The sequence below is a fragment of the Crotalus tigris genome, unplaced genomic scaffold (assembly GCF_016545835.1).
Source record: "Crotalus tigris isolate CLP2741 ecotype Arizona unplaced genomic scaffold, ASM1654583v1 scf7180000017666.379230911805:20528666, whole genome shotgun sequence".
NCBI lineage: Eukaryota > Metazoa > Chordata > Lepidosauria > Squamata > Viperidae > Crotalus > Crotalus tigris.
This window is the reverse complement of record NW_024096552.1, coordinates 835,575-854,995: the sequence shown is the minus strand read 5'-3', so window position 1 is coordinate 854,995 and position 19,421 is coordinate 835,575. Positions and strand designations below refer to the sequence as shown.

General features: G+C 41.1%; 1 protein-coding gene across 4 annotated transcripts in view; it reads left to right on the top strand.

Annotated features, from left to right (window-relative positions):
* DDC (dopa decarboxylase) overlaps positions 1-19,421 on the top strand; it is a 305,481-nt gene that overhangs the window by 231,601 nt on the left and 54,459 nt on the right. For all 4 annotated transcript variants that reach the window (XM_039336392.1, XM_039336393.1, XM_039336394.1 and 1 more), the window contains 2 exons: positions 12,694-12,761; positions 13,728-13,804. In XM_039336392.1, coding sequence (XP_039192326.1) covers positions 12,694-12,761; positions 13,728-13,804 — 145 coding nt within the window. The remainder of the gene's footprint in view (positions 1-12,693; positions 12,762-13,727; positions 13,805-19,421) is intronic.

Below are 19,421 nucleotides of genomic sequence, written 5' to 3'. Positions count from 1 at the left end.
CACCAAGTGGAAGATCAAACAAGTTCCTGGCAAACCTAGCAGACAACTTTGTCTCCCAAAAAGTAGAGAAGGGAACTAGGGGATTAGCCATTTTGGATCTAATTCTCACTAACAGAGATGAAATGATAGAAGGTGTTGAAGCCATAGGAACCCTGGGAGGAAATGATCATGCAATATTAGAATTCATCATTATAGAAGCACAAGCAATAGAACACAGTCAAACTAGAGTCTTGGACTTCAAGAGAGCTAATTTCAATAAACTTAGAGAGGGCTTGGGAAGGATTCCATGGATGAGAATCCTCAAGGGGAAAACAACTCAAGAAGCTTGGGAAATTTTGAAAAAATGAGATAATAAAAGCACAGTCTCGCACAATACCAACAAAGAGGAAAAACAACAGCTCTCAAAAGAAACCAGCATGGCTGCATAAAGAACTCTCTGACAAATTGAAAAATAAAAAGGACAAATATAGAAAGTGGAAAGAGGGGAACATAACTAAGTCAGAATATCAGCAAATAGCCCGAGCCTGCAAAGATGAAGTGAAGAAAGCCAAGGCTCAAAATGAACTAAGGCTTGCGACCAAAGTCAAAAATAACAAAAAAGCTTCTTTCAACATGTAAAAAACAAGAAAAAAGTGAAGAAAATGATTGGTCCATTAGTGGGTGGAAGTGGCAAGAAGGTGACAAGCAACAGGGAGAAAGCAGAACTATTTAACTCATTTTTTGCATCTGTCTTTACACAAAGGGAAAAAACAGACCAACCTATCAAAAATAGTGCCATAAAAAACAAAACAGAAACACAAGTTAAGATAGGCAAGAAAATGGTTAGTGAGCACCTGTCCAGCCTAGATGAGTTCAAATCGCCAGGACCAGACGGATTACACCCCAGAGTTCTCAAGGAACTGGCAGATGTGATATCGGAGCCACTGAACTATATTTTTCAAAGATCCTGGAACACAGGGGAACTACCAGAGGACTGGAAAAGAGCTGATGTAGTTCCCATCCTCAAAAAAGGAAAAAAAATGGATCCAGGAAATTACAGACCTATCAGCCTGACCTCAATACCTGGGAAGATCCTGAAAAGATAATCAAACAATGAATCAACAAACACCTAGAGGCAAACAAAGTCATTACTAAAAGCCAACATGGGTTTGTCAAAAATAGATCATGCCATACAAATCTTATTGCATTCTTTGACCAAGTGACAAAATTAGTGGATCAGAGGAATGCTGTGGACATAATTTACTTGGACTTCAGTAAGGCATTTGATAAAGTAGATCACAACCTACTACTTGATAAGATAGAAAAATGTGGGTAGACAGAATCACCACCAGATGGATCCGTAGCTGGCTGACCGGCCGTACTCAGTGAGTGGTCCTCAGTGGAACTGCATCTATATGGAGGGAAGTGTGTAATGGGGTGCCCCAGGGCTCTGTTCTGGGCCCAGTACTCTTCAACATCTTCATCAACGATTTGGATGAAGGGATAGATGGGGAACTCATCAAATTTGCAGATGACACCAAGCTGGCAGGAATAGCCAACACTCCAGAAGACAGGCTTAAGATACAGAAGGATCTGGACAGACTTGAACACTGGGCACTAACTAACAAAATGAAATTCAATGGTGAAAAAAGCAAGGTTCTACATTTAGGCAAGAAAAACCAAATGCACAAGTACAGCATAGGTGGCACCATGCTCAATAGTAGTAACTGTGAGAGGGACCTCGGAGTCCTAGTAGACAATCACCTAAATATGAGCCAGCAGTGTGCTGCAGCTGCCAAAAAGGCCAACACAGTGCTAGGCTGCATTAACAGAGGGATAGAATCAAGATCACGTGAAGTATTAATACCACTCTTCAATGCCTTGGTAAGGCCACACTTGGAATACTGCATCCAGTTTTGGTCACCATGATGTAAAAAAGATGTTGAGACTCTAGAAAGAGTACAGAGAAGAGCAACAAAGATGATTAGGGGACTGGAGGCTAAAACATATAAGGAACGGTTGCTAGAATTGGGTATGTCTAGTTTAACGAAGAGAAGGACAAGGGGGGACATGATAGCAGTATTCCAATATCTCAGGGGCTGCCATAAAGAAGAGGGAATTAAGCTATTTTCCAAAGCACCTGAAGGCAGGACAAGAAGCAACGGGTGGAAACTAATCAAGGAGAGAAGCAACCTAGAACTAAGGAGAAACTTCCTGACAGTGAGAACAATTAATCAGTGGAACAGCCTGCCTCCAGAAGCAGTAAATGCTCCAACACTGGAAGTTTTTAAGAAGAGACTGGACAGCCATTTGTCCGAAATGGTGTAGGGTTTCCTGCCTGAGCAGGGGGTTGGACTAGATGACCTCCAAGGTCCCTTCCAACTTTACTACTATTACTAAAATATAGTAAGATCTTCTACTTTAATTCCATTGAAAAAGAGTTCAAAAGTTTTATAATGAAGCTTAAACCGCTGCTTTAGGGGAGGGGGGAATTAAAAACCCCTTCTCCCTCCCTTAAGCTTCCAGCTTCAGCTCAAAGGCAGGCAATTTATTTCAAAAGGTCCAGTTTGCCATAAATATTGAGGTTATCTCACCCGGAGCAATTGCTTGTTCTCAATCAGCTGTCTTCTGTTTCTGACGATCAGCTGATGATGGCAGCGATCGCAGAGGCACTCTGCCCTTCTTTTGCCGGTTCCAGGGGCTGTTTTGAATTCAGAGAGCCGGCTATCACCGGCTCTCCTTCCTCAAAGGTTCACTCCTTGGTGGCCACCCCTCCAGGGTGGCATTCAGCCCAGATGGGCCCACCAGCGAAAGAATTCCAGACCCTGGGAACAGAGAAACATCTGCAGGGTCTATAGTCAGCTTGTCATCGGTGATGAAAATCCAGATAGAATTTAAACCAGAACTGTTCTTGTTAGGTATATTAAGACCTAATTATGGCAAAGAAAATGATTATTTAATATTACATGTATTAACAGCTGCAAGAATAGTATTCGCCCAATTTTGGAAAAATGAAAACCTACCATCAGACCAGATTATAATTTTGAAAATCCTAGATTGTGCAGAAATGGACAGATTAACAATAGAGATGAAGGACAAAGAAGATTCAATCTTCTATAAAACCTGGGGAAAAATTTATCAGTGGGTTGAAACACATTAGAATAAGAAGAGATTTTAGAGCTTTATTATATTAAGTATTAAGCTTGATTAAAGTGGATAAATATTAAAATTTCAAAGATGAAGTTTCAAAAATGCTGGGTCTGCAGATGGCTTCCTGTTCTGCAAGGGTCTGCAAAAGGGTTTCCTGTTTTCCAATGTGGCCAGGCTCAGTCTGGACCATATCCTGTTTTACTAGGTTAAAGTTGGCTGATATTCTTCAAATATGTCAAGATAAGGATGTATAAGAAATTGCCATGTAAGGAATATTGTGTGCTCAGGAAATGTATATGTATTAAGGGGTATAAGTATGTTTCGCAGCCCCCTTTTCAGGGTTCAGACCCTTTGCTTTGTTTAATTCTCTGAACCTGTGCAATAAACCTTTCCTTCCCCAAAGAGCTGGCTCTGGTCTCTTCTTTCTACAACAGTTTGCTGGCACACCTAGATGGGACTCTTGAGCGAGGCATTGTTTCTCTCAGGACAGCTAGACCCCTCGGACCTGCTGGGGAGCCACCCCTGAACCATTCTCCAGGTGCCACGAGTGTGTATTCCTCTGGGAGACAGCTGTGGCTCGTCAACAAGGACGATGGTGCTGACAGCCAGTCCAAGAACCCTTTGGGGGAAGGAAAGGAGGTCTGAACCAATGCCTGGCCAGGACAAGTGTGAAGACATCACAGGCGAGTATGTGTTAAAGTTGTAAAGTACCTATCTCACTTGAAGATAGAAAAGGAGGCTTGATCACCCTCCTGGACTCGGGACGTCATTCCTAAAGTAGTCTGTGTTAGACTGTGTGGGTGATTAAGCTGCTGCATTTCCTATAGGTGACCGTTGGAACGTCCGGCACCGTAGGTCAGTGGCTGTGTTGTCAGCATGGGGGGGGGGCAAAGTAGCGTTCCTAGCACACCACTGGAATGCATGTTAAAAGGGTTTGATGTGTATTTTAAATGCTCAATATAAGGTCCCTTATCCAAAGGTTACAAAGGAAAGATTGAGTTTTTTATGCAAGGAGCAGTGGCCTCATATGGACGTTGAATGGCCCCTGGAGGGAACATTTAAAAATCAAATCATTGATGATCTAACCTCCCTAATAGCTGCCAATGAAGAGAAATATCCTAATCAGTTTCAATATATAGATCAGTGGGGGGGATGCGGTGGCAGAAAAGGCGGATGATTTATTGCAATGTCAAGCAGAAATGATCCATCTTTGTGTAGCTAGCCAAAGGGTAAGAAGCCACAGGTTGTTGCCAAGCATTTTAAGGATGTGAAAGTTGTGAAGACCGAGGTTTCAGATGCAAAAAAGGAAGTAATGGTGGAAGTGGAGGAGGTAGTCCTCAGACCCCCTCCCTATGTGCCACGCCTGTCCCCGCTGTCTCAATTATCAGCAGCAGCGGCTGGAGTGTTGGATGGTGCTCCACCTGCTGTGAGACAAAAGCAAATGAAAGGGGGGCCGTCGGCTCCTAAGGAGGAAAGGGATCTAGAGGGAGAAAAATTCATAGAGGAGAGTGGAGAGGTGAGTGAGAATGAGCCGGAGGGGGCTGGGCTGGAAAGGGCTGTGAGAGTAATGACGAGATCAGCTACTGCTTGGGCAGAGGCTGCTAAACGTGATTTAATAGCACCTCTGAGGCAGATTGATCAACAAGTAACAGACCAGCAAGGGGAAGTGCAAATCCAATCTATGTTTCAGTATGTCCCTTTCACTACAACAGATCTTTTAAATTGGAAACAGCATTATGGTCCTCTCTTTGTAAAACCAACAGAGATGGCAGAGTTATTCCAGACTATTATGCAGACCCACAACCCGACATGGCAGGATATACAGCAGCTGTTAAATACACTCTTAACTCCTGAGGAAAAGGAAAAGTGGAAGGCAGCGGTGAGAAAGTGCTTGAGGGAAAGATTCCCTGCGGTGCAAGACGTTCAGCCTGAATTGCTTGCCCGAGCACCGGAAACAGACCCTGATTGGAAAGTTAGGGAAGCTGAGCATATGAAGTTGTTGAATAAGTATCAGAATTTAGTGGTGGAAGCTCTCCGTAAGGCAGGAAACCCCCCGGTGAACATGTCTAAGCCTTCATTAGTGATTCAGGGAGCCGATGAGAGTCCGGAAAGTTTTCTTCAGAGATTGACTGATGTGTATGAACTTTATACTCAAATAGATCCGAGGCAGGCTGATAATGTGAGGATGTTAAATGAAAGGTTTATAGCACAGAACTATGATGATATAAGGAAAAAGTTGCAGAGGCTTGAAGGAGCCTTAGGAAAGAATATGGCTGAACTGGTGGAGGTAGCAAATTCAACGGACTTTTGCCTTGCTGAAGCCTATGATATGGAAAACCTGCTTTCTATGTGTTTGATACCTGTATGTGTTCCAGCCACAGTGGTAAAAAATTATACTGATTTACGCCACTATGTGATAAAGGACACCATAGGGTATGAAACATTATATAGGTGGGGTCATATTTCCAACCATTTGCCATCTGATGCTCTTGCTTTATATATTCCAATCGTAGCTGTTCCAGAAGGTACACAGTGTGCTCATATTATAGGCTGTGAGCAACCCACTACAAAACCCCAAACTCATTGTATAAAAGTGGACCACGAAAAGCTGAATTGTAAGTCTTACCAATCTGTGTCTTTTAGCTATGTGAATATCTGGTTGCCAAAGGGGTGGTTCTTCACATGTGGAAGAGAAACTTTTAACTATATTCCTGCTAATCTAAGTATGGCTTACTGTTGCTTAAGCAGATTGACTACATTCCTACCAAGTAAATCAGTCTTTACTGTTTCTAATACTACACGACATAAGAGAGCAGAAACTCTGAGTGAGGAATGTGACTCATCTTGCACCCTTTTAAATGCAGCTGAGTATAATGCGTTGGCTGTTTCATTGGTGGGAGTCCCTGCACTTGCTGTTCGAGCCCATGTTAATCTGAATTCTATTACTTGCAGTTTGGCAAAAACTATAAATGCTACTTTTTAAGCATTATCTGCTATTAATCAAGAGCTTATTGAGCTTTGTAAAGCCATTTTGCAAAATCGAGCAGCCATTGACTATCTTTTGCTCCGCCAACATTTAGGCTATGAGTCTTTTGAAGGAATGTGTTGTTTTAGCTTAACAGATCAATCCCCAATTATAAAGCAGCAAATCAAAGCCCTTCATAACTTGGCCTCAGACTTACAAATCGATTCTCTAGGTAGTTGGTGGAGTAACTTATGGTCCTGGCTTCCAATGGGTCTTATAGGAACAGTAATTCAATATATTATTATTTGTATAGCTATGCTTATTAGTGGGTGTTGCCTCATTCAATGTTTATTCTCATTAATGAATAATATAACCCTTCCAAAAAGATGTCACTACTAGCTGAGTGGAAGGCAACTGCCCAGGTTCTGGCTTTATGGTAGTTCCATCATCTGGACACAGCAGATCCAAGTATCACTGATTGAGACTCATCTTCAGGTTGAGATAAGTCTCAAAAGGGGGGGAGTAAAGTGGATAAATGTTAAAGTTTCAAAGATGAAGTTTCAAAAATGCTGGGTCTGCAGATGGCTTCCTATTCTGCAAGGGTCTGCAGAAAGGTTTCCTATTTTCCAACATGGCCTGGTCAGTCTGGACCATGTCCTGTTTTACAAAATCATGCACTAGGTTAAAGTTGACTGATATTCTTCAAATATGTCAAGATAAGGATGTATAAGAAATTGCCATGTAAGGAATATTGTGTGCTCAGGAAATGTATACATATTAAGGTGTATAAGTATGTTTCGCAGCCCCCTTTTCAGGGTTCAGACCCTTTGCTCTGTTTAACTCTCTGAACCTGTGCTTTCCTTCCCCAAAGAGCTGGCTCTGGTCACTTCTTTCTACAGCATGATGATTGGGAATAATTGTTATGCTATCAATTATGTTAATTATTTAAAGGAATATTACTGTTTTACCAAATGTCAGTTGTAACTATAACTATTTATTCTTATAAATATCTAGTATTATATAAACAATAATACTCAATATGAAGACCCAGATGACAGCTTGTTCGCTGAATTACGTATTTACTGTAATTATCCACACCCTGTCCCCTTTATCCCAATTTCCCTGTACCTGCACCAACCCCACCTTTTCCCTACCCATAAAAAAATCTAATAAAATATATTAAAAAAAAGAAGTGGTCTGGCAATGGCCACGTGGGCTCCTGCTAGATGGGGCTGTTGGTGCCACCTGGGGATTGGCCGATCTGAACCACCAGGGGGGAGCCACCATGCTTGGGGTTCTTCCTAACCCAAGTCCCCACCTACATGGAAGAATATGGATGGGACATCCTCATTGATAAAGCCCATATCTGTATCGTGCAATCTGCTTTGATTGGGGCTGCCGCAGATTGGGTGGTGAACCTGCATGATTCCAATGCCCCAAAGCTCAACAACTTCAACTGCTGCATGTTCTGTCTGAGAGGGCAATTTGAGGACCTCCTTGCTGATCGAAAGGCCCGTGAGAGAATCAAGACTATGCCAGAACTAATCCCAAACAAATCGGCAATCCCATTGCTGAAAGAATGGATAGCACAATAACAAAACACCTGGCCAATAGTTAGGAAAGCCTTAGATGAAGCTAGGCAAGCATACAAAGTACAAGCAGATAAAAAGAGAGTCGAACCCATACCATTCGTTGTAGGAGAAATGGTATATTTGTCTACAAAATACCTAAAATCCCTGTAAAAAAGCCCTGTAAAAAACTTGGCCCAAAATATATAGGACTTTTTCCAATTAAAAGAATCATAAACCCAGTAACAGTAGAATTAGAACTACCCAAAAACCTCAAGCAAATATACCCAATTTTTCACTGCCGCTTTCTGAAAAGAGAACAACAGTTGCCCTTACGGCCAAAAATCCCCCCCATCACCCCCAATCATGGTTGAAGGAGAACAACACTTCGAGATAAAAGAAATCGTACATTCTAGGAATATCATGGGGCAACTCAATGCCTAGTAGCATGGAAACACCTTCCCTCCTCACAAAGCGAGTGGGTCCATAAATGTCATGTCAGAGCACTGAAACTGCTAAAGAAGTTTCATACAGAATATCTCAACAAACCAGACTAACCTCTATACCTGTTTTGTTTCTCTACAGGTGGATCTCTCTTATTTTTAAGGGGGGCAGGATGTCAGAATCCATTCATATTTCATTTCTATCTATCTCCTTTGATCTAAAAACAAATCTCACTTTCCCCTGGATTCTGCCCTACTGCCAAAGGGGGAGGATATGCCTGCGGGGTTATGACTTTCACTTCCTCTATTTACTACAATGTAATCTTTTGCTTATTGCCTCTGGGTCTGCTGTCCATTACAATGTAACAAATTGCCTTCTGCACTATGCATCCCTCTGAACTTTCTTCTCCCTAACCTGGCAGTTAGGAAGGGGGGGGGGAAATATAAACATCCAAAACCTGGCTTATTTCTCTGATCTCAAAAGGAGGTGTGAAGAGCTGTGAAACATTGTGCTACAAAGAGAGCCAGAATGATATTATCTTCCCTTTCCCACAATGGACTTAACACCTGGGGATTGGGCAGTCTGAAGCATCCGGATGAACTGTGGGGTGGGGTATGCTTAGGGATCCTTTAAAGCAGTGGTTCTCAACCTTCCTAATGCCGTGACCTTTTAATACAGTTCCTCAAGTTGTGGTGACCCCCAACCCCCCATCCAGCTGGCAGGGGGTATCAAAAACTTGACAAAAAAAGGAAAAAATGGGAAAGTATAGGTAGTCCTCGACTTACAACAATTCACTTGGTGACTGTTTGAAGTTACAACAGCACTGAAAAAGCGAATTATGATAATTTTTCACACTTATGATTGTTGCAGCATCCCCAGGGTCATGTGATTTACATTCGGATGCTTGACAACTGATTCATACTTATGACGTTCACAGTGTCCAAGGGTCACATGATCAATGGCCAGGGGGCGTGGCCAGCTGATCACTCAGGTTGCAGAGTGCCTGTGGGGGGGGAATCTGTGGGTCTCTTGGATGGGACTGGGGTGTGTGCCTGCCTTCCTTCCCTTCCTTCTCTCCCCTTGTCCCTTCCTTCCTTCTTTTCTTCTTTTCCTTCACCTCCCTCTTAGTCTCTTCCTCCTTCCCTCCCTCTCCCATTGTCCCTTCCTTCTTTCCTTCCTTCCTTTCTTTCCCCTCCCTTAGTCTCTTCCTCCTTCCCTCCCTCTCTCCCATTGTCCCTTCCTTCCTTCCTTTCCTTCGCCTCCTGCTTTGTCTCTTCCTCCTTTCCTCCCTCTCTCCCATTGTCCTTTCCTTCCTTTCCTTCCTCTCCCTCTTAGTCTCTTCCTCCTTCCCTCCCTCTCTCTATTGTCCCTTCCTTCCTTCTTTCCTTCCTTTCCTTCACCTCCTTCTTAGTCTCTTCCTTCTTCCCACCCTCTCCCATTGTCCTTTCCTTCCTTTCCTTCCCCTCCCTTAGTCTCTTCCTCCTTCCCTCCCTCTCTCCCATTGTCCCTTCCTTCTTTCCTTCCTTTTCTTCACCTCCTTCTTAGTCTCTTCCTCCTTCCCTCCCTCTCTCCCATTGTCCCTTCCTTTCCTTCCTTTCCTTTCCTTCTCTCCCTCTTAGTCTCTTCCTCCTTCCCTCCCTCTCTCCCATTGTCCCTTCATTCCTTCTTTCCTTCTTTCCTTCCTTCCCTCTTTGTCCCTTCCTCCCTTCCATTGTTCCTCCCTTCCTTCCCTCTCTCATTGTTCCTTACTTCTCTCCCTCTTCGTCCCTTCCTTCCTCCCCCCCCCATGCCCAGGAAGGAACAAGGGGAGTGGGATAGGCTGCCAGCGTGGCTGGGGGCTTTGCTGCCGGCAAACCTTCCTTTGCACAGGCAGAGACAGGAGAGCTCCACCCAGTTCACTTGCTCAGCTTTGCCAAAAGGCATGCCACTTGCTAAGTTAGCAGAAGCTCCAGGATTAGCTCCGGGCTACAGCTGATTCATGCTTCTGCTAAATTAGCAAGCGCATGTTTTCTAGCAAGCAAGTTTGCTGGGCAGGAGACAAGGAGAGCAGCTACAGCTACAGAAGCACGGATCAGCTGTAGAGGCTCACCCCAAACCTGGACAAGAGCGAAGGAAGGAAGAAAGGAAGGAAGGAAGGAAGGAAGGAAGGGAGGGAGGGAGGGAGGGAGGGACAAGGGGGAGAAGGAGAGAAGGAGGGACAAAGAGGAAGGGGAAGGAAAGGAAGGAAGGAAGGAAGGAAGGAAGGAAGGAAGGAAGGAAGGAAGGGACAATAGGAGAGGGAGGGAAGGAGGAAGAGACCAAGAGGGAGGGAAGGAAAGGAAGTTCCAGCCAGGAGAGGCTTGCCAGCCTGGCTGCCGAGAAACAGAAGAGTGCAAAGCCAAGGAGAAGAAGGTGCGGTTTCCTCCCAAAGGGGGCTCCTTTTCTCCACCCCTTCCCTGGGTTTGTGGGGAATTTCTTGTCACCAATGCTGGCAGGTGCTGCTTTGAGCCCGCGGTGAGCTTTCTCGCCCCCTTTGTTTCTCCCCCTCCCCCGCTTTCGTGAGGATTGTGGTGCCCTTGGGAAGCCGATCATGCTTTGAAGCTTAGGAGAGGATGAAGAGTCCCTTCCTCCTTCCCTCCCTCTTGCATCAGCTGGCTCAAGTTTGGGGATCGCCAGCTGACGGGCGCAGGAGTTGGGTGCTGCAGCAGCCTCCCCTTCGCTGACCTGCGTGCATGAGAAGAAGTCAGTCCGGTTGCTGCACAATGAGTCTCTGGGGAGGGCGGGGCCTTGCTCTGCGTCTGTGCTCTTCATGCGCCCCCTGCAGGGCACATTTGGTAGAGTTCGTGCAGACTGCCACCAAGCAGCATATTTTCCATAAACAAGTGAGGTGGAGCGGAGGGGGGGAGGGAGAGAAAGCAGTTGACAAGCCCTGCCTAAGACCCTGTGAAAGGCTTGTGTGACCCCCAAAAGGGTCACAACCTACAGGTTGAAAACCGCTGCTTTAAAGTATTGAGCTGTAAAGAATCCCTCAGATCCTGTCTATTATGCCTGCTATCAACTACTCTTAATAAAAGTTCCTGTTGGATGAAATTGTTTCCAAGAGTTCTGCTTTCTTAAGATGTGGGATTGAAGTGGGTCCTTACATTGTCAGAGAGTTCTTTTTGTAACCAGGCTGGTTTCTTCTTGGATTTCTTGTTTTTTATTTTCAGTAGTTTGAGCTGGACTGGACTTTTATAATAATATTTTTCAGTTTCCTAGGCTTCTTGAATTGTTTTCCTTTTTAAAGTTTTCATCCATGGAATTCTTCCCAAGTTCTAAGTTTGTTTAAATCAGGTCTTTTAAAGTTTAAGACACTGGTTTTATTATGTTCTATTATTTGTGTTTGCATTATATTGAATTCCAATATGACATGATCACTCTCTCCCAAAGTTCTGGCAATTTCAACCCCCTCCCCCCATCACTTCTTCTCTGTTAGTAAGAATTAAGTCCTGTATATCCTCTAGTACTCTCCTCTATCTTTTGGATGACAAAAAAATGTCAGCTAGGTTGGTCAGGAACCTGTTTAAGCTCTCATTTCATGCAGTGTTTGTCTCCCAGTTGATGTCAGAATAGTTAAAGTTTCCCATTGCTATATGTGTTTCATACATACATTTTTAATTAGTTAAAAATGTCTACTGTATCTAATGTATTTCTTCTGCTTGGTTGAGTGGCCTGTAATATATATCTATGTCATTTTTTTCTTTTATATTGACCTATATGCATTCTAGGAGGCTTTGATTCTTCTTTTTCTGCAATTTGGTAGAGATGTAGTTATCTCTTACATATAATGCAATTCCACTTCCTCTTTTATTAGGTCTGTTTCTTTTGAATAGTTTGTATCCTTCCATTTAGGTCAGGGGTTTCATCCCAGCAAATTTTGGTAATGACAACTATATCATACTTGCCCACATGTACTACTACTACTTGATGTTCACCTTGTTAGTTCCCCAAACTTTGAGCTTTTGTGCATAGGCATTTTGAGTCCTTTATAGTTGACCCTGGGTATGCTTTCTGTATCTCCTACTTTATATCTGAGTTTTTCTTCCTTCCCATCACTCCTTACCTCATTGTTTGATTGGTTGTCTTGGGGTTTATGCTGGAAATAGGTCCCAAAGATCCTAAGGATTGATTACCTCCCCCCCTCAGTTTTAGTTTAAACTTTACTTTCAACTTTCTAATAAGTTGAATCAGTCATTTTCCGAATACATTCTTCCTGGTTCTTGTGACATGCAGCCCATCCCTTGCCATAAGCCTTTCATATAGGTAATGCAGACCATGTAGGTAATACAGACCATTCATGTAGATAATGCACATACTCTTTATGTAGTAATGCAGACCATTACTATGGTCTTCATTATTTTTTGTGCATAATTTAAATTGGTGAACATACCCTAATAATCCTTCCTCCATCTATTTTCCCCACAATAGCACCCTCTGAGGTGGGTTGAATTGGAAATTCAAAGAGGTCTTTGAACATACCAATATTTGTCGCATTTTAAAGAATGATTTTCTGGAAACTATTTCAGGGCACTTATCCTATAATAGTTGGTCTGTTTTCTTTTTTTGTAGTATGCAGATTCATTCAACTTCAACCCTCATAAGTGGCTCCTGGTCAACTTTGATTGTTCTACAATGTGGTAAGTAGGAAATACTATAATTATTAACAGTGGTATCACATGACATTTCTCTCTAAAGGAATGTGGTAGAAGGAAGACTTAACTGGAGTATCTGTGTGCCATTACTCTAGTTTAGTCTACTGATCATATCAACTGATTGCTTCTGCTTGGTTCCTTAGGCCAAAAGTGACTCGACAAACTTTAAAATAAGCTGCTTGTCATTCAATGTAATCCAATTATATTTCAGCTTTAGTTATCAAATATAGAAACCCCCAATTCTGCCTTCTCTGGATTCTGCCATAAGAGGGAGAGAAGGGGGTGAACAAAGGGGTTTTATGGCCCTCACTTCCTTCAGTATACTTCTAAGGAACTGAATGTGTGTATATAAGTTGCCTCTTCTTAAGAAGGAATTGCATGAATTCAGATTCATTTTTCTTAAAAAAGCAAGCCAGAGGGTTAGTTCCCACATTATGATGGAAAAAAGAATTTCCACACTTTGTTGATAAGGAATCAAGGCAACATGAGACCATATGCATTTCATTCTGGCTCATTCGTGATAAGCCAAAAAATGCCTTATACAAACAGAATTACAATTTTTGGCAGAAATTCCTCACCCACTGTGTTAATCCAGATTCTGTATGGTATCTTACTCTATCCCCAGACTGTACCAGAAAGGAAAGCAAACAAAATGTATATTACAAAGCATTTGCTAATGGTTAGGATGTAATGTCTTATTTAGATTTGTTAAATTCAATATTTATCAGAGAAGGAGCTTGTACATTTATATGACTTAAATACTGATGAATTCATTAATCTTTGCAGTCAGTTCTTTTTATTTCATAGAATTGTAGAGTTGGAAAGATTAAAGTTTAATTGCCAGTTAACACTTCTCCATTTATTAATCTGTATTGATTTATACTAATTTTTCATAGAAATAGGTAAACTTTTAAGTAAAGCAGTGACCATCTATATTCAATATCTGTGTAGGGTGAAGAAGAGATCGGATTTAACATGTGCCTTTAAAATAGATCCTGTTTACTTGAAGCATGATCATGATGAATCTGGTAAAGTGCCATTAAATAATAATTTAATTTTCAATATAAATAATCTTGGCTCAGTTTCTGCATAAGGAAGTCATGTAAGACAATAAGAGTTAACATGATTCATAATATTTCCCTATTGTTTCTGTTTGATTTCTCTCACTTGAACATCATTTTTGAGAGAGGTACTTAATTGCACTGTCACTGAATTTTCAAGTTTGCACTCCTAGTTTCCCTTTTGAACAATAAGTAGCATATTGTCAAGATATTTGAAAAGTATGCTAGACTGTGGTGGATTCCACCAAATGATGTTTTAGCCTCAGCTTATCTGCAGTTATATAAAAGCATAATTAAAATGAAGAATCTGCGCTCAAAAAACAGAATCTAAAGCAGCCACACAAATATTTGTTCAATTTTTTAAATAGCGTTAGAAAGATTATTTTCTAAGCCTTGAACTTTCTGAAAGATGTTTATCTAGAAAAATAACAGCATTGGACGGGACCTTGGAGGTCTTCTTGTTCAACCCTCTGCTCAAGCAGGAGTTCTTATACCAGGGGTGTCAAACTGCTGGCCCGTGGGCCAGTTGCATCATATGGAGGCCGCACCCACCCCAGCTCTGGCAATGCAAAAGAAATTGCAATACATTGTGACACATCATGTGATACAGTGAGTTTAACACCCATGCCCTATACTATGTCAGACAAATCATTGCCCAATCTCTTCTTTAAAATCTCCATTGTTGCAGCATCTACAACTTATGAAGTCAAGTCATTCCACTGGTTAATTGTTTTCATTGTCAGGATGTTTCTCCTTAATTCTAGGTTGAATTTCTCTTTGATAAGTTTCCACCCACTGCCTCTTGTCCTGCCTTCAGGTGTTTTGGAGAATAGGTTAGCTCCCTCTTCTTTGTGACTGCCCGTCAAATAGTGGAACACTGCTATCATGTCATCCATATTTAATTAAACTAGACATTCCCATATACTGAATTCCAATATGACCTGGTCACTCTCCCTAAAGTTCCTGCAACTTCAGCTTCCTCTATCTTTTCATCCCTATTTGTAAGAATTAAGTCCAGTACAGCTCTGATTTCCTCTTCTACCTTTTGGATGACAAAGTTATCTGCTAGCTTTGTCAGAAACTTATTTAATCTCCCAACTGATGCACAGTTTGTCTCCCAATTAATGTCAGGGTAGTTAAAGTCCCTCATTACTACTGTGGTATGTTTCATGCAGAAATATACCACAGTAGTAATGAGGGACTTTAACTACCCTGACATTAACTGGGAGACAAACTTAGCTAATTGATTAGCAAAAAGTTCATTTATTTCCTCTATTTGGTTGAGTGGCCTATAGCATATACCTATGACAATGTTGTTCCTTTTTCCTTTTATCTTAATTCAAATGCATTCAAGATTTTTATCCTTGGTTTTTTGAATTTCTAGAGGTGTAGTTATTTCTTACATATAATGCAACTCCCTCTCCTCTTTTGTTAAGTATGTTACTTTTGAACAATTTAAATTATTCTAGCAGTACGTTCCAGTCATGGGTTGCATTCCACCAAGTCTCAGTAATGATAAGAATGTCATACTTGCTGTCATGTATTAGGTCTTCAGGTTTGCCCTGTTTGTTCCTCATACTTTTAGCATTAGTGTATAAGATATCTGAATCCTTTTGACTGACCTTGTGTATGCTTTCTATATTTCCTTTTTTATGTCTGTATTCCTCTTCCTTCCCAACATTCTTTATCTCATTGTTTACAATATTTTGAGGTTTATACTTGGAACTGGGTCCTAAAATTGGATTTTCCTTTCTTTCCAGTTTTAGTTTAAAGTTTTTCAGATAAGCCAAGAGAATTATTTTCCAAACACATTTTTCCTGATTCTTGTGAAGTCTGGCTTATATTCTGCTAGAAACCCTTCATGTAGGTTATGTAGATCCGGGCTTTTCAACTGGTGGTACGCATACCATCTGTGGTACTTTGCCATGGGGCAGGTGGGGTGGTATGTGACTGCTAGCCAAGTATAAGGGGGGGAGGGGAATGAACCGAAGCGATGCAAGCTTGAGGGAGAGGCAGCTGCAACTGCAGGACTGTCTAGGCTTAGCAGAAGCTCCAGGAGATTGGCTCCAGTTGATTGGTGCTTCCAGAAGCAGTGCAGAGCTGGAGGTGAACTGAAGAAAAAGGGAGGGGGAGGAGAGGAGAGGCTATAAAAGGAAGTGGTTTGGGTGGGAAAGGGAAAAAAGACAACAGGGAAAGAGAAGGAGAGCTCAGCAAGCAGGGAGGAAACAGGAACAGGGAAGAAGCAGCAGCTGTTGTTGAAAGAAAAGGTCCTCTGGTTCATTTTCTCCAGCCAGAAGAATGCAATCAGTGCTGAAGAAATAAAAAGCCAGCATGTCAGAAAGGAGGTGGGTTTATTTAGTTTGGGTTACCATAAGGATTTTTGTGCAGTTTTTACAGCATTTTGTAATTCAGAGGCTTGGTTTGTGTGCTTTGGTTACTGGAATATTTTAGTCTGTATTTTAGGCTAGCAATGAGTCCAAAGTGTTGAATTCTGTAGGTTTAATCTCTCTAAACAAATGTAATCAGTTTTACCCCTTTATCTTGAGTCTGTCTATGGCTTTTAGAAAGTTTTCTTTGAAGATAAACAGGCTTAATTTAAGACTAAAGCTTTTCGCATTGGTGAAGCCTTTCATTCTCGAGTTGCAACATTGTGACATGTGATACGCCTGAGGCAGCTTAAAGATGTGTTTCTTTATTTTGTGAGCCTTTCTTGTTTGCACTTGATTCCTGTGTCTTTAAGCGTATAGGAAAGGAATTGGAGGGGATTGTATGCATTCTTACTACACTGTGCAAAGGGATCAGAAGGGAGAGAGGAAGAATGGCTGACCAGCTAGCTCAGGGGTCTACAAACTTAGCAACTTCAACTCCCAGAATTCCTCATCCAGCCATGATGGCTGAGGAATTCTGGGAGTGAAGACTACAAGTCATAAAAGTGCCAAGTTTGAAGATCCTTGGGCTAGCATATTAATAAACATGGATTAATTCATCATACATTTATCAGTGCAAAGGGAATGTGATTCAGCAAAGGAACAGCCACCAAAGAAATTAAAACTGGTACTTTTTTCCTTTTTTTCCTACAGTTAGTAATATTGTATTAGATTATAGAATAAAATACAAAAATACAAATGCAAATAGTAGGACACAGTGGGGAGGAAAAGGGGGGAAAGTGAGGGGGAGAAGGGAAAAAGAACAGGCTTCCTCTGTTGCTATAGAAAGAAGCATTAACATTGAACCTCAGCTTTTTACTTTTCCATAATATTATAAACTAGTTATTTCTATAACAACAAATGAATCTAATCAGTAACCCCCCCCCCTTTTTAGTCATCAAATTTTGGACACTTTGCTAAGCACTGGTGGTACTCAAATATTGTCATGTCCCAAAAGTGGTACAATCTGTGAAAAGGTTGAAAAGCTGTGATGTAGATCATGGTCTAGGAATCCAAAATTCTCTCAATGGCACTATTCCTTAAGATAGAGGTTTACTTCTAAAATTCTCCATTCCCTTATTGGATGTTGACCTTCCATTGGAAGAACAAATGAAAACACCATTTATGCTCCTTGCTCTTTAGCTTTCATACCTAGCTGCTCATAATTGCTTGATATTGTTTTCAGGCTCCTTGTTGTATCATTCATCCCCACATAAAAGAGGAAGAAATGATAATTAATAATTAATTATTGTAGTAAATCATTCATCATATCTTTGATCTTTGTTTCTGGGAGACAGTATACTTCCCTAGATTGATTATCCAGTCTACAAGTTGCTGATTCCAATCCTCTGAGAAGTGAGTCTTCTGTCAGCTACACATGCCTATTTTTTCTTTGGGGAACTTTGGTCTCTAATTTTCTTCTTATCACCAATTCACTTGATATCTCTTCTTCAGATGTCTGCACACTTTCTTCCAGGGAGTGGATATGAAATTAAATGCTCAGCTGTAGTCAGATTGGATTGATCTGGCTTGGACTGCACAGACATTGTTTTCAGTCCCCCCCCCCCCCATGCATGACATGTCACCATTGGTCAAGTTCATTATTTGTTCTTAACTGGGTTCAGTTTGAATACAGTCTTTAGTTGGAACTTCTCATTTTGTTGTTTGGGTTTCAGACTTGCCTCTTGTCCTTTACTTTTTCTATGATTATTCAACCATTAGCATATAGAATATAGTGTGTCTTTGAAAGGCAATCAATTCATACTATGTAATTTCACAATAGCCAAGCAATTAATTGTATTCTAGAGCAGAAAAAATACTTCTTATTTTGCTTGGTTCTATGATTTTATGTTAATTGATATTTTAATAGTCAAGATTTTATTTACTACCTAGCTATTACCATATGGCTATTAGCATTAGAAAGATACTCTTTTATGCCCTATATACAACATGTGCAACTTTAATTAAGTTCATCTGGACCACGGAGAAATAAGACTGAAGTTTATAATTATGGTGACAAAGACTAATAGTAGTCTACATTAGTAGTCAGTTTCTTTCCAAAAGGTTACTAATGTGTTATTAGCCACATGGTGTGTAACAAAACATGCAATTAGTTATCCATCACCAATTGCCTCCAGCTTTGCTCTGTCCCGACAACAATTAAATCAACACTTAGTGAGATAGAATAGTAGGCTTTTCAAACTGCTTATCTGAGGTTCTGGTTCATTTCTTTCTGAAATTTACTTGGTTCATTGAGATGAGATATGGACTCTCAGTTCTGTATATCTGATGATATTCTGAGAAAATTAGTATTTTATAAATACATAAATAGGAATATTAAACACACTAATTTGCTAATTATGAATCTTGATAATAGTTGGTAAATCAGAATCAGAACAGAGCTGGAAGGGATCTTGGAGGGCCCTGCTCAAGCAGGAGATCCTATACCATTTCAGATAAGTGACTGTCTAGTCTCTTCTTAAAAACCTTCAGTGATGAAGCATCCATGTCGTCTAAAGGCAAGCTGTTCCACTGGTTAATTGTCCTCACTCTTAGGAAGTTTCTCCTTAATTCTAGGTCGCTTTTCTCCTTGATTAGTTTCCATCCATTGTTTCTTGTCCTGCCCTCTGGTGCTCTGGAAAATAAACTGACTCCCTCCTCTTTGTGGCAGCCTTTTAAATACTGGAATACTGCTGATCCTTCTTTTCTCTAGACTAGTCAAAATCTAATTCTGCAACCCTTCTTCATATGTTTTAGTTTCCAGACTAAATCATCTTAAATCATCTAAATCAGGCATGTCAAACTGCCAGACCACGGGCCAGATGCATCACGCCGAAACTATGCCCACCCAATTGCCAGCAATGGGGGAAAAGTCACGATACTTCACATGACATCACGCGAGTTTGACATGCCTGATCTAATTCATTAGAGCAACTAATCATCTTAGTTGCTTTTCTTTGTACTTTTCCAAAGTCTCAACATTTTTTTTGTAACGTGGTGGCCAAAAATAGATGTAGTATTCCAGGTGTGGCTTTACTATTTTATAAAGTGGTATTAATACTTTAAGTGATTTTGATTCTATGCCTCTGTTTATAAAACAAGGATTGTATTAGCTTTTTAGTTGCTGCTGCATACTGCTGACTCATGTTTAAGTGATC